Source organism: Cetorhinus maximus, chromosome 17 (assembly GCF_964194155.1).
Source record: "Cetorhinus maximus chromosome 17, sCetMax3.hap1.1, whole genome shotgun sequence".
Classification (NCBI taxonomy): domain Eukaryota; kingdom Metazoa; phylum Chordata; class Chondrichthyes; order Lamniformes; family Cetorhinidae; genus Cetorhinus; species Cetorhinus maximus.
Window position 1 is genome coordinate 19,008,632 of NC_135895.1, and position 15,398 is coordinate 19,024,029.

At 40.5% G+C, this 15,398-nt stretch overlaps 1 protein-coding gene across 2 annotated transcripts in view; it reads left to right on the forward strand.

Annotated features, from left to right (window-relative positions):
* ccdc18 (coiled-coil domain containing 18) overlaps nucleotides 1-15,398 on the forward strand; it is a 149,119-nt gene that overhangs the window by 86,668 nt on the left and 47,053 nt on the right. For both annotated transcript variants that reach the window (XM_078560795.1, XM_078560794.1), the window contains exons 20-23: nucleotides 5,082-5,245; nucleotides 5,805-6,018; nucleotides 12,380-12,479; nucleotides 13,380-13,496. In XM_078560795.1, coding sequence (XP_078416921.1) covers nucleotides 5,082-5,245; nucleotides 5,805-6,018; nucleotides 12,380-12,479; nucleotides 13,380-13,496 — 595 coding nt within the window. The remainder of the gene's footprint in view (nucleotides 1-5,081; nucleotides 5,246-5,804; nucleotides 6,019-12,379; nucleotides 12,480-13,379; nucleotides 13,497-15,398) is intronic.

A 15,398-nucleotide genomic window follows, 5' to 3' on the forward strand; every position in this document is an offset into this window, starting at 1 on the left:
GTAAGAGTCTTGTAGGAAGTGAGTTTGGGGCAGCTTCAGTCCTATTCCTGTGGACATTGACCCACAACACTGACATGTAGGGTTAGATTTGGCACCCATTCAGTGAAAAGTAGAAAATCTAATCCAAATTTAGGATTCCCAGACCATGGGATGGATAACGTGGGAAATAGGAAAATCATCATTAATGCAATGTGTGGGTTATTTTGAGGTTTCAGTGTTTTAATCTGCATTTGATTTATTCTGCAATTGATGTCGAAGATTTTTACATTGCAATAAATTGTACATTAGCGGAATGGAGTTGTGTCTCTCCAACAGCCTATCTTAGATATTAACTGAGTAAGATTCAAACTGGAAGAGTTGACTGTGAAGCCTTATATCTGGTCAAATTTATTTAACATTTTAATACATTAATGGTATATGTTTTCCTGATGTAAACACTGATTATTAAGGCCGGAATTTTATGTGCCGTGATCAGGCGCATGGCTGACCCAAACTAGCGTGAAATTGTGCGAGAAAACATCGGGCGGGCATCTCGACATCACGCCTTATCATGGTCAGCACGCAAGCGGGAGTCGGAAGTATGCCCACTGACAATCGAAGTTCCATTAAGCTAATTAAAGCCCCAATCGACTGGGATTTTTAGTTGCCCATGCGCTTTTTTGTTTGGTGCACGGGCTAATCGGCCAGGCGGCCTTCACATTTTTGCATCATTCTCGATCCAGGGCTGGACAAAATGCCCAGCAGATGTTTAAAGTTTGAGAAGTTAGGACTATTGCTGTTAGTTGTTTGTAGTTGCATTAAAGATAGTTTGTGCATTTTCTGTGAGCAAATACCCTTTGAACAATGCTACAGCTTCCTGAGGCAGCTCCACAGTAGTTATCAATCTTCAGGGAGCTCGTTGTAAACCGCCCGCTGGCACCCTCACTTGTCTTGGTGCCTACCCTCTTCCAGCAAAACCCCCCCCCCCCACCCCCCCACCCCCACAAACAGCAGCACTGAGCGTATCTCAGTGCATGTTTCACGCTGGATGCCAGTTAATTGGCCAGATTCCACGTCCACTTCCGGGCCTTCTGATTGCACACGCCCAACAGGTGCAAAATTTAGGGCTATGTTTCTTTTGGATGTAATGATGCTGTATAGTGCAGTAATAGCTCTTTGGTAAGTTTTAATCTAACTTGTTTGGTCACAAGTCTGATATAAAAATAAAATGCAACACAGAAGGAGGTCATTCATCTCACCATATCTGAACTGGCTCTTTGATACAGTTATCCAATTAGTGCCACTCCCCTGCTGTTTCTCCATAGGCCTGTACTTTTTTTCCATTCAAGTATTCATCCAATTCTCTTTCGAATGTTATAGAATCTGCTTCCACCACCTTTTTCAGATAGTGGATTCCATATCATCATAACTCGCTGTGTTAAAATTGTTTCCTTATGCACCTCTTAAATCTGTTCCCTCTGGCCACCAATCTTTCTATCAGTGGAAATAGTTTCTCCTTATTTACCCTTACCAAAACCATTCATGATTCTGAAAATTTCTGTGAAATCTCCTCTTAACTTTCTCTATTCTCAGGAGAGCAACCTAGCTTCTCCAGTCTCCCCATATAACTGAAGTCCCTCATCCCAAGCATTCTAATAAATCTCTTCTACCCCTTCTCTAGCGTTTGACAGCCTTTCTAAAACCTGCCCAGAATTGAACACAGTATTCCAGTTGAAGCCTAACCAATGTTTTATAAAAGTTTAGCATAACTGTTTCTTTTGACTATTAATAAAGCTAATGATCCCATGGGCAGAATCTTCCAGCCAGCGAGTGGGGGCAGGGCCCGCTTGCCAACGTGGGATGACGTTGGGTGGAACCCCCGTGTCATTTCCATTTTCAGGCTCGTGGGAGCGCAGCTGAATTAGCTGCGTGTCCGCTGACCTGTCAACGGCCTACTGAGGCCATTGAAAAAGTCATTAATATCATTAATGGACCTGCCCGCCCAACCTTAAGGTTGGCGGGCAGACCGGGAGCCCTGGTGGGCTTAAGAAAAAGCATGAAACCTCATCCACGGGTGGAATGAGGTTTCATGAGGGCTTTTAAATGTTTAATAAAGGTTTCAGTAAAAGTTATGGACATGTCCCAACTCATGTGAGTGTCAAGGCAATCTTGCTATCATTTGTTTAACATTTTTTAATTTGGAACCGATCTCCCTGAGGCAGCACTTAGCCTCAGGAAGATCAGTGCGCTCCTTTATAACAGTTGCTGTATTCATCCTGCTCCCTTGTAACACTTGCAATCCTCCTGTCCTCTGGTACCACCCCCGTGCTCAAGAAGGATTGGAAGTGTGTGGCCAGAGCCTCCGCAATATCCAAACATACCTCCCTCAGCAATCTAGGACGCATTCCATCCAGATCTGGTGACTTTTCTACTTTGAGGATCATGAGTTATATCACCATCTTTTCCCACCAGCGCTTCATGGCCAACATTATCCTCCCCCCTGTTGGGGGGGGAAGGGCATGGGTGGGTGGGTCTCCGATCGGTGTCCCCAGTCGAGGGCGCGCTGCCATTTTACGTGGGTGGGCCAATTAAGGCCTGCCCAGCGTGGCATCCGCCAGGAAGCGCTGTGCGCTTCTTGTGCGGGTGGGGGGCGGGGGGAGATTCCCTCAGGTGGGCATGTGTTCTTTCGCGCATACCTGCGAAAGAGCGCACAGATCTCCCTGAGGCAAAGTGCTGCCTCAGGGAGATTGGCTCCATTGTAAAAGTTGAATTTCAGGAAATTAAAAAATTTTCCCTGCCTTGTCCCCTCATGTGACACTGTCACATGAGTTGGAACATGTGCATAACTTTTATTGAAACATTCGTTAAAATTTAAAAAACCCTCATGAAACCTCATCCCGCCCGTGGATGAGGTTTCATGCTTTTCCCGAGGCCTGCCTGGGTTCCCAGCCTGCCCGCCAACCTTAAGGTTGGACAGGCAGGTCCATCAATCAGGTTAATGAGTTTTTTAATGGCCTTAATGGGCTGTTGACAGTTCGGCGGGAGCGCAGTCGATTTGGCTGTGCACCTGCTGAACTGAAAATCTAAGTGATGCGGGGTGACATTGGGAAACACACCCGATGTATCTCCACGTCATTTTACGTGTCGACGAGCGGGCCCCGCCCCCTCTCGCTGACCGGGAAAAACCTGCCCCATGATATTTATCAAGGCAAAATAATGTGGATGCTGGAAATCTGAAATAAAAACATTTAATGCTGGAAACACTCGTTACAGGAGGCAACAAATGAATGAAATGCTGCTTGACCTGATGAGTGTTTCCAGCATTTCTATTTCTATTTCATGATTTTATTTTTATATATAGCTTTGGAGGTTAAATTGAATGAAGAGCACGGGGTCAATTTTGTGTGGAGTATACATCATGATTTGGGCCTCATTTAAACTTCAGTGGTGGGCCTCTGGCACTAATTGTACTACTTGCTGCCAGCTTGACATTTGGGAGTTTGGAAAATCTGGTGGGCCTTCTACTTCTTAAAACCAGTCTGCACCTCTTAAAAGAGGAGGTGAGGTTTTCATCAGGGGCCTGTAGAAATTATGGATTGGATAAAGCTCCCCTACCAGTGGGTTTGAAGGCAGGGAGGATGGAGGTGGCATGTTAAGTCCAGCGGCACCGTGCCTGCCTGCTGCACCCCTTCACAATTTACCAGTGGTGGGAGGAGGCACATTGGGCAGTCCGCCCGTACGCCTGTGGGCCAACTGAGTCCCTTAACCTCATCCTGTTGCCATTGGGATTTAACCACATCAAGCACCCAGACAGCTTTCCTTGTTGAGTGGAAGGGTGAATGGAGGGGCAGGGTGTGAAGTTCCCACCATGTAGGTCCATCAGAGGGCTCCCCCATCAAAGGTGTAAATCTCCTAGCTACCCATCCGCCAGCTTTTCTACACCCCCTGCTTCTCCACCATCGTCGCTTGAGACCCCAGACTCATCTGCCATTCTGGATCCAATGGCAGTGGTTACTGTTTCTGGTATGCTGCTGTTACTTCCGATTGCTGAAGGGCACAGGTTCCCCTTCAATGCAATTGATGAACAAATGGATGTTTAATTCCTGCGGGGCAGCCGTTGGATTTGTTCACACCCATCCCCCTGCCGACCTTTTAGCTGAGGGGGTCGGGACTATGGTGCCCAATTAAATCCAGCAGTATATTTCTGGAGCCATGTGCACAGGGCAGGAAACTCCAATTTTTAAGTACTACCATGGAGCTGCTTCAACAAGTGAGGGCCAGGAAGGAAAACCTGTTACCCTCAGATAGTAGACGCCGTCCATGTCAACTCAGTAACAGGCGTGGAGAGAAGTGGTTGAGCAGGTACCAGCAATATTATTCCCAGAATCCGGCTGCATTGCTGGAAAAACAATCATACTGTGGCAGCCCTGGTAAGGGTAAGCTCCCCCGCATCTCCTTTGCTCTGATGAAGCGTAACATAAATAGATTCTAAGGTTCTATTAGAAGAAGAGCAACGGAGAAAGAACTAGTGCATTCATCCCTATGTCCAGGCCACTAGTTATCCCTCTACCATCATGATAATAAATTATCTGGCTATTATTTCAATGCTGTTTGTGGGATTTTGCGGTGTGCATATTAGTTGCTATTTTACAACAGTGACTTCACTTCAAAAGTACTTCATTGACTTTAAAGCTATTGGAACACATTGAAGTCATGAAAGGTGCTATACAAATGCAAACGGTTTCCTTTATTAAGTTAATATTTAATAACATTTTAAAAGTGTGATTCTAGCTTAACTTTTCATTTGGGAAATAAGTCTCTGTTTTAATTTTGTTCAAAAAGCAAAACTCATTTGTGCCTTTAGGGTTAGGTTAGTCTCATGACTTTCTTTTTTAACATATAAATAGCCTAAGACTTTCTAAAGTATCTTACTCTTGGTAATGCATTGTACATTTGACTATCTATTGAAAACTTCCAGAACTTGATATCTGGGTACTGCATATGATTTGTCATTAAGAGCTGTAATATCTTTCAGGTATCAGTCTGTATCAGTCTGTTTGTTTTTGTGATCAGTTCACAGTACTCATCTGTTTTTTACTCAGAGAAATAAAGACTGAGATGGATAAGTGCAAAGGTGAAACTACTGCACTGGAAAAAGAACTTCTTCAACTAAGACGTGATAGTGCAAGCAAGGATATTCAGCTTAGCCAGCTGGAAACGACTCTGCGTAGTACGCAGGTAGAATTGAACAAGAAGTCTGACGAAGGTAGTAAAAATCATTCTTGTATTGTGTGCGTGAGTGCTTTGATTTGTTCTCGTTAAACAGTTTTTCTGATCAAAAAGCAAATTTTAAAGTGTCTGATTTTTCTATATGCAGTAACAAATTTTTTAAAACTTGAGAGACTTATGAAATTGATTATTTAAGGCTATTTCAGAAAATATGAAATAAAAGCTTTCTACTAAATGCCATATGTAGTTCTGATTATCCTCTCACATTGCATTGCACTATTTGAACTTTCGTTTCTTATTGTGGTGCGATTCATGATGTGGTTCAATGGACTGATAACCAGCCTGGGAATCCTTCCACCACTGTTCCCCAAAGGGAAAAAATGCGTGTGTGTAGATATGCTTAATAAAAAACACCTTGAACTCATATGAAAGAAAATTGAAATTTTCATCTGTGAAGTATTTCAGCATATCAAATAATTATTTCTAAGTGGTTCATATACAATTGAAATGCAATGACATTTGTGAACAGTTCAATGCTAAACATAGCTTAATTTTTTTCTTTTACATAATATTTTGTAAAATTAATTCCCTGGTAGTGCTTGATCTGGAGGAAAATCTGCACCGGATTGAGACAGACCGAAGCAGTGCTGTGCAGGAAACTCAAAAGATGGAAACACAGTTGCAGAATGCACGTGGTGAATTACAAGATGCTTTAAATCAGCTTAAGGAACTACGTGATATACTTCAAAAGGCTCAGAACAGCTTGGAAGAAAAAAATGACACTATTGAAGAACTCGCAAATGAACTTCGGTGAGTTATTTCATCCACTGGAACAAAGAAATGAACTGTACTGAATTAATGCAATGGAAAAATAGATTTGGACCAATTTATTTAATATTCCTATCAGTTTCTTTCTTTGATTTCTGATCATGTTTCAGCTCTTTAAATGTCACATTGAGCAAATATATTGCAAAGCATCAGCTTTGTATTATGCCATTTACAGAATTTAATTTATAAGGGCTGTCTTGTTATATATGGCACCATTTGAAAAATGTTCAAAATTCAAAACGACCCTCATTTGAAACTATGAAGGATGAAGTTTGTCAAAGTTATCTGCAACGGTTTTGTCAAAATGAATTGGACCTGTGTGCTGGTTTTGAGAAATTCCAATTGTTAAATGGTGCATTTACAGTATTTAAAGCTCCCCTTTTTTGTTGTTAGTTTCACATACTTTAACATTTTTGATGTGGAAATATTTTATTCCTTTAGCTGCATTTGATTGTAATGTTTTGATTAAATGTAAAAATTTCTTCTTTGTATAAAATTGCTTCAGCCTAATTTCTAACTTTATTTGTACATTTCATCAGTGTGATTATCCAATCAAACTGAAAGCAGTAGAAATCCCCTTCCTTTTACCTTTAGCATATGCACCATTTTCTGACATACAGTTTCATAGGTGTCAACCAATTGCCCTTCAGCTTGTTGGTTTGAGGGCTGTGTCTACATATATCCTGTATATCTAAGACAGAAGTGAGAGTTGAGAAGGCTGGGATTTGTTCAATGCATTGTATTATCCCTACCTAAATTATTGTAAGAAAATTATTACCTGGTAGATGACATAACTAATTTTAGTACATTTGGGGTCCACCATTTCAGGTCTCCTTTCCTTCTTGGAGCTGCTATGCTGACATCAACAGAGCAACTCTCTGCAGATTAGGAAAAATATAAAAAGGCAAACGTGTTACTCTGGAAGGTGGCAGCAGGAAGACTGAAATTAACTTAATCCATTTAGGAGTGGTTTTTGTTCAGTTTTCAATATATCTTTAATATTAGACTCACCTATATATTAAGAGTTTCTCTTTTGCATTATTTCAATACTTATACTGTTTACATCCTCTAACATGAGAATTTGCACAATTATTTTTCGTATGAGATTATTTTCCATCCACTGCAGCAATAGATTGCTTAATTGCGTACAGTAACAAGTAGGTGCAAGAGTAGGTCATACAGCCTGTTGAGCGAGCCTGTTCCATCACTTAACAAGATAATAGCTGATCCTTTACCTCAATTCCACTTTCCCTCCTGATCCCCATGTCTCTTGATTCCCTTAAACCTGAATTTTCCAGATGGCGGGGTCTCACTTCCTACCATCCAAAGAGTTCCCCGCTAACTCTGAGTGCCTCACATCCATATCACGCACGAATGAGCATTAAGTGGCTGCAGGCGGGACTTCCGCCTCTCACTTGGGAGGAAGCCCCGCTTTAGAGTGCTGCCGGCCAATCTTATTAGCCTGCAGCTCTCCTGTCCCTGCAGTGACAAGAGCTGCAGTGGACTGAAGACGAAATGCATGAGTATGCCTGAGACTAAGTCTGGGCACTGGAGGCCAAGGCAGGTTCAAGGGGTCCCATGGTGGGGGCGGGGAGGTTTAGAGAGGCACAACGGGTCCCTGGGGGTGGTGGGGAAGGAGGTCAAGAGGCCACCAGATCTTAAGGCTGGGGTGGGGGGGGGGGGGCACCCGACTTCAGAAGGGGGCTTATGATGGAGGCACAGCCTCCATACCCCCCCACCCACCTTGAGATCTTAAGTCCATTGAATTTCTAGCTTCCCCCACGGAAGGTCAATCCTCTTGCCAGCCTAAAAATTGAGGCTGAGGAGGAAACAGCCCTTAAGTGGCCAATAATTGACTACTTAAGTGCCTTAATTGGGTCATGGGCAAGCTTCCTGTTTAAGTCCTTGCCCGCCCCAGCGTGAAATCACTGCATGGTTGGGGCGGGAACCCAGAGGGAATCCCATCCCTTCAATTTTCCCCCTACCTAAAAACCCGCTGGTGGAGGAGCATAAAATTCTGGCCTTACAGTTCAGAAATGATCCGGGCCTTTAATATACCCCAATGACTGAGAATTCAAACCCTCTCGGGTAGAGAATTCCAAAGATTCACAATCTTCTGAAGAAATTCTCCTCATCTCAGTCTGAAATGGCCATGCCTAATTGCCCTTGAGAAGATGGCGGTGAGTCGTCTTCTTGAAACACTACAGTCCTTATGGTATAGGTGTACCCAAAGGTGCTGTTAAGTAGAGTTCCAGCATTTTGACCCAACAACAATGATGTAACAGAATCTATTTCCAGGTCAATATGGTGTGTGGCTTGGAGGAGGATCTTGCTGGTGGTGGTGTTCTCATACATCTGCTGCCCTTGCCCTTCTAGGTGGTAGAGCTCACAGGTTTGGAAGGTGCTGTTGAAGAAGCCTTGGTGAGTTGGTATACTGCACCTTGTAGATGGTACACAATACAGCCAAGGTGTGCCTATGATGGAGGGAGCAGATGTTTAAGGTGGTGAATGGGATGCCAGTCGAGTGGGTTGCTTGGTCTGAATGGTGTTGAGCTTCTTAAATGATGTTGGAGTTGCACTGATTCAGGCAAGTGGGAATTATTCCACCACATTCCTGACTTGCGACCTGTGAATGAGGAAAGGCTTTGGAGAGTCAGGAGGTGAGATACTCGCCACAGTATACCCACCCTCAAGACCAGCTGCTTCCACTGCTGCTGTATTTTTACATAAAACCAAACTTTATATAAGTAATATAAATCACGCACTTTGGTTTTGTATGACTCCTATTAAGGCTTGTTTTCTAGTAAGTGCTTAAATCACATGCAACTTAATAAACAAGACAAGGAATCTCTTCAAACCTTGTTTTGAAAAAGAAATAGTTACCTTGTCACTTAAACTCTCTTTTGGGATTGAAACATTCATCCTCTCAAGACAAGGGGAAGAAGAAAATAATATGAGAACTTCTTTTGTGCTGTTAAAAAGTTTTTTGATCTAAGTTGGAATATCCATGAGTGAATATCCTATTATGTGGGTATTTGGATATTTTTGGAAGATAATAATTATTTTAAATTTACAAATGTATATTTCTACTGGAGGAAAGAAATGATGCTAGTTTCCCTTATGTTGCCCTATTTTAATTTAATAATGAAAATCAGCGCTTGGCAAATGGGAGCATACAGTAGTCGCACAAATAGGAATATGGCATTTCAAAATTGTTAATTTAAACTTGTTTGCACTTAAAAGGTGGAATTTAATTTTTTGATTCTTCTAAGATCGGTCACAATTTTTGTGGTCCCCAAGTGAATGATATCAATGCTGAAGCACAGTATGAGTTTTCACTCTGAAGACCTATGGATAGAAATTTGACTTCAGCAGTAGCAGAAATAGGCAATAGTAATTGACTGACTGTTTAGCAAGCCCCCACCTCCAACTCTGTTTTCATTGAAGATCTGACGCAATGTAAAATGGGGTCCCGATTTGATAAGCACCCATTTTGCGCTACCATCAAAATTAAGTCTCAACGCCTATCTTGCCCCCAGCTCCTGTGCCCTCCGCTGCACCACCTCCATTTTATGTCTGTATAAAGAACGTCTGGTGTAGCAAAGTTTCTTAATCAAGTATTTTAATCCAGCCTCAGAACAGAGGTATTTTAAAAACATAGAAAATAGGAGCAGAAGTAGGTCATTCGGCCCTTTGAGTCTTCCCCGCAATTCAATATGATCAATGCTGATCCTTTTATCTCAACGTCACACTCCCACTCTCTCCCATAGCCTTGGATGCCTTTAGAGTCTAGAAATCTATTTCCTCCTTAAATATATTCAGTGACTTGGCCTCCACAGCCTTCTGTAGTAGAGAATTCCACAGGTTCACCACCCTCTGAGTGAAGATGTTTCTCCTCATCTCAGTCCTAAATGGCCTACCCCCATATCCTGAGACTGTGACCCCTTGTTCTAGGTCCCTCAACCAGAGGAAATATCATCCCTGCATCCAGACTGTCCAGCCCAGTCAGAACTTTTTACGTTTCAATGAGATCCCTCTCATTCTTCTAAACTCCAGTGGACACAGGCCTAGTTGATCCGACCTCTCCTCATACAACAATCCTGCCATTCCCAGGAATCAGTCTGGCGGACCTTTGCTGCACTTCCTCTATGGCAAGTATATCCTTTCTTAGGTAAGGAGACCAAAACTGCACACTCCAGTTGTGGTCTCACCAAGACCCTGTACAGCTGCATTAAGACATCCTTGTTCCTGTACTCAAGTCTTTTTGCAATGAAGGCCAACATACCATTTTATTACACCGTTGTGAATTTTTTACAGTTTCCCCACCTAATTTGTTTCCTATGGTCGCTGAGCAATATTGCTAGTTAACTGGTGGCCAGTTTTGCTTTATCAACTCGATTCATGAGGAATTGGATTGAAATTGCTCCAACTTGTTTTATGTAGGACCTTCTATTTATAACTGAATCTAACAGATTAATTTAATTGTTCAATCACTCGCACAAAGCACACCTTACATTGGAGAACGTACCATGATTTTCTTTACTATAAAGTGACTTTGTTCAATCCTAAATAACTTATTAGTGCAGAAAATGTGTTTTGAATTCCACGTTGAGGGGCTTCTCATTTTGCTTTCACTGGATAGATGAAAGTTTAATTGAAACAAGTATTATAGTTTCTGTAATTAGAAACTGATGGGAATTTTTCCACCAGCATTCGTTAATGCAGTATTGTTGCAGCCCTGTGTTTTAGTTTTTAAGAATTGGTCCTGCCTATCACTTGCAGAGCAATGTAACGATCTGTTTTAAGTGATAGGAGTAAGTTTCCATGCCAATAGGCTATAGGTGTATACTTTAAATTTATACTTTCAAAAGAAAGAATTTGCAGGGTAGTAGGGGAAGACCAGAAGAGTAGGACTAGTTGATAGCTCTGGTACAAGCCAAATGGCCTCCTCTGTGCTATATGATTCTAGTTGATGAGATGATGGGTTGTGTTGGTGTAGTGTGTTCTGTTCACTATGCAGCTAAGTACAGAACATCATGGAAGTTTAAGTTTCCATAGCTGACTGTAACCACCATTCTATTATTGAAAGGATAGGCAAGCTGAAGGTAATAGGTGAAGTGATTGGCTGCCTTCAGTTATTTATTGAAACTGTGGTGCTCATGTTTATTCTGTTGTGTAAGGGTTAAAAATAACCCAAGCTATTACAAATCGCTTTTTGTATAGCCCACATGGATTCTATTTAATGTGTTTCTAAGTTTAACTGACTTGAAAAAATTATACTGTATTTGAAAACCATATAAAAGGCAGCAGACCCTGCAGGAATTGGCATTGCACATTAGGCAGCTAATTTTTTCCAAATGTCTACAGAATTGAAAACTTAATTTGGAAAATTTATCTGAAGTGGTAAACAAGTCGGTATGTTTAAAAATCTTTTTGTTTTCTCTAAGTTTAAACTGAGAAAGCTATTTGGACAGCATGGAACCCTTTTTATCTTGTCATAAATATTTATTGTAGATGTCATGTTCTTGACCATTCATGCTTATTAGAGGAAAAGAGAAATGCTTTCCACTCCTAATCTCTTTCAGTATTCCATGTTTTCTGGTATTTTGTGACCTGGTACATGTGGTAATTATTTGGAGCAGTTTTTTGTTGGGTACTTTAGTTCAGGGCAGTTGGAAGGAATTGATAATCTCTCTGGAGAGCATCTTAAAGCTTTTATGAATAATGATGTATGATTTTTTTTTAAGCTTGTTGCTAGAACTGGACCTTCTTTACTAGTTCTTTCACTGGAAAATCTCCCGAGTGAACCCAGAACATTTAATGTGTTACTTTTTAGCCTTGAAGTTAGACTTTTAGGATACTTAGCTCAAATAGACAACAGGTTATGATAAGGGGGCAGGCAAGTGGTTTTGCTATCACTACGACCCACTTATAATCTGCACTTTCATTGCACTTTTACTGCAAAACTGCAATGCTTGAGCAACTAATCATGCTACATCTGTTTGGTATAGAAACTTGGGATATGTTGTACTACGCCAATTCAAGTTGCCCTAATAATAATATAATCTCAAGAATGAGCAATTGTTGCAATGAACAATTTAAATATCTTCCATTGTCCGTAGATACTGTGAACGCTTAAAATCTTTGGTAAATAGCAACATTGTAATAATTTGGATGGAGGAATGCAAAATTGAGTCTGATTTGGTGTTTGTGACTGTTGAACCATATAGCTAAGGCAATCATGATTAGTTTCCTTGTAGTGAGTTCTTCATGATCCTTTTATGACTGTTTTACAAAAGCACATCGTTTTTGCACACTTTTACGATTTTTTTTTCTCCAATAGGCAATATAAAAGTGAATTACAAGAGAGAAATGTGAAAATCATTGACATGGACCAAGCACTCAAAGATAGGCAATGGGAGCTCCAACAGAGGGCAGCTCAGGTATCTTGTGAAACAAATGATTTTGAATCAGTATATGATATTCAGTACTTTGCCTATTGTTTTATTTATTCAGTTGAAACTTAATATATAATTTCCATGTCTACTCATGCCTGTTTTTTCTCTTGGTTTTCTTTTCGGAGCCAATTTTAGGTTGATTTGAGGCCAGTACTCAGCTATTTGTCCCGTTATATTTTGTTTGATTATTTTACCAGATGTGAAAAATATTTCAAATGTCAAATGAGAACTTGTAGGGGCAGTATTTGAGAATAATTGGGGACATTTTGGTGGATTCCTTAAGGGAATTGACATGACAGTTTTGAAGGAGTTGGGAACTTTGCCAGATGAAAGACAGGTTGATGATGTTGAATTAGCCTCTTAAAAATTAGGAAATCTGAAGTCATCTGATACTATTCTGAGCATTTAATCTAGATTGAGCCATGTCTGCAGTGCAGGAATTGAGGATCAGCATTGATGTAAAGGATTATAATTATTCATGTGGCTGTTAATGATTCAGGTGGATTACTGGTCTATTAATTGACAACTGATTATCTGGAATTTTTAAGAAACTAAGAATCTAATACAATTTCAAGTTTACCTTCAGGAAAAATTTAAACAACCTAACTACAGTATCTTATTAGGGATACTTAGCATTGCAGAGAAACTCTCTTCCTTCAATAAATTATCCTAGTTTGACAGATACTCTGATTATATAGAGAATGAATCTGTATTTTCTTTAGAAGAATGCTCCCATTATTAAAGCATCAACATGAATTTTATCCAGGATTAAAGTTTTAGCTGCAAATTTCCTTTTGCTGTACAGGACTTTCTAGTTCAAATAGAATATAAAATTATGAAGCTTAATACCTGATTAGTTGCTTACGCATATCTTTTATTCCACAGCTTACACAATTGGATATGAACGTACATGAACACAAAACTGAGATGGAGCAGAAAGTTATCTGTTTACAAAGTTCTTTGGAGAAATCCGAGTTGAACATTAAGGAACGCACTAAACAGGTTTGATGTCCCTCTTTTTAAACATAATAAGTTTAACTTTGTCTTTAACTTAGCTGATCTTGAATTTTAATGGTGGCACAGTAAAATAGTACACTAGATCCTCTGCCTCAGCTGTGTCACTAGAAAAACAAGAACACGTGTCGGTGCAGACTCGATGGGCCGAAGGGCCTCTTCTTCACTGTGTGATTCTGTGATTCAAGACTTTCCATAAAGGGAGGCACCTCTAAGCAGTGAGAGAGAGATTACTGTGTTGCCAGCAATCTTTTTTTGAAAAAAAAAACTCAATCTTTTTTCCCATTGTGTTTCTGTTATTGCTTCGTAGTTAGTTCCATGGTGACTATCATGCTTCAATAATTTTTGAATGCAAATTATATTTCTATAAAGAGACAGCCTAGGGAACAATGAATCTATTCTGGTTACTCTGCAACATTTGCCAGGATGAGTTTGGGGTTTGTTGATAGGTCAGATTTGCCTGGCTTTTCATTGAATTCTGCAAAATCTTGTTTTCTTAAGAAATCACACATTTTCTGTGAAGGTTGCTCACCGACGCATTCTCAAGAGCAATTAGGATGGCCAATAAATGCTGGCCTAGTCATTGATGCCCACATCCTGTGAAGGAATAACAAAAAAATCTTTGAAGGGTGACCAAAGAAAGCTGCAATCTTGATCTATGACTTAAGTTTTGTTATTCTGTGAATGAGCCACCTAGAAGTGAATTAAAATTGTTTTGGATGCACAATAGACTGCTGATTGTTGGATTGGAAGTCAGTCTGTTTACGCTTCAATCTCTCTGTTTGAATCTAGGTTTTGTTAATGAACTGATAGATGTAGGGAAGAACCATATTTAACTTTGGAGCCTAAGGAGAAGTATTTGGGAGAAGACTGGTGATGTTTAGGTGGATTTTTTTGAGGGCCTTGATAATTGCAATTCGAAAGGAGTTGGGGGCAGTGCCCCTTGAGCGGCAGGTCGATGATTTTAACTAGCAGTTGGTGATCTGGGATGAGAGGATAGCAAGGAAGATGGATTTTATGAATGAGGTGGAGAGAAGTTGCAGAGAATAGAAAGGATGAGGGCACAGTTGGTTGAAAGGCAGATGGGAGGACATAGAATGAGGATTTAGGGATCACTTTTAGAGAAACAGTTGCAGTGGAAGTGGTCTTGATTTTGGATACACCAAGATCCATGAATCCCTCATGTTCTGTTTTTTTAGGTGATAGTGAGGGATAGAGAATATAAGGATGCAATATGTAGTAGGGAAAAGGACTTGGAAATTGTTTCTGCCATGTAGGATGGTTTCAGAGAAGGCAACGGTTTTGGCCAGAGAAGAGGGGGGATGGTACAACTTGAAGTGGTTCGTTTAATCTGATGGAGGGCAGTCAGACAAGTTGAATACCAACACATTCATACTTAACAGCCAGATGACTTGAAAATAACTACATGACTATTATATTAGGACCTGTGATAGGGATGGTAGACAGTACAGGTTTTGAGTGGATGATGACGTCTAAGGAAAAATAATTTTGGAGATAATCAATAGAAGAGTCCATGTTACCACAAGTAGAAGAGCATTTCAGAGTTAAATTGGGCATTAGAGAAAGAGCTTGGGGTCGTTGGACAATTAGTCAACCCAATTTAGTGGGGCTGCTACTGATATGAAAGCTAAATGGTAGAGTATGTCCTTGATTTTATTAAAGCACAAAGAAATATACGTCCCTAAAGTCAAAAGTAGAGAACATATCAAGACTAAGCTAAGGTGGCTGGCTGATCATGTGCAAAGGCAAATAAGAGTTGAACAAATATGCTTTTATAAATTAAAAGAATGTAATTCCCAGGAAAACAATGGTGTATTTATATAGCACCTTGAAAGTAGTAAAGTGTCCAAGGGGCTTCTTGGGTGTGTT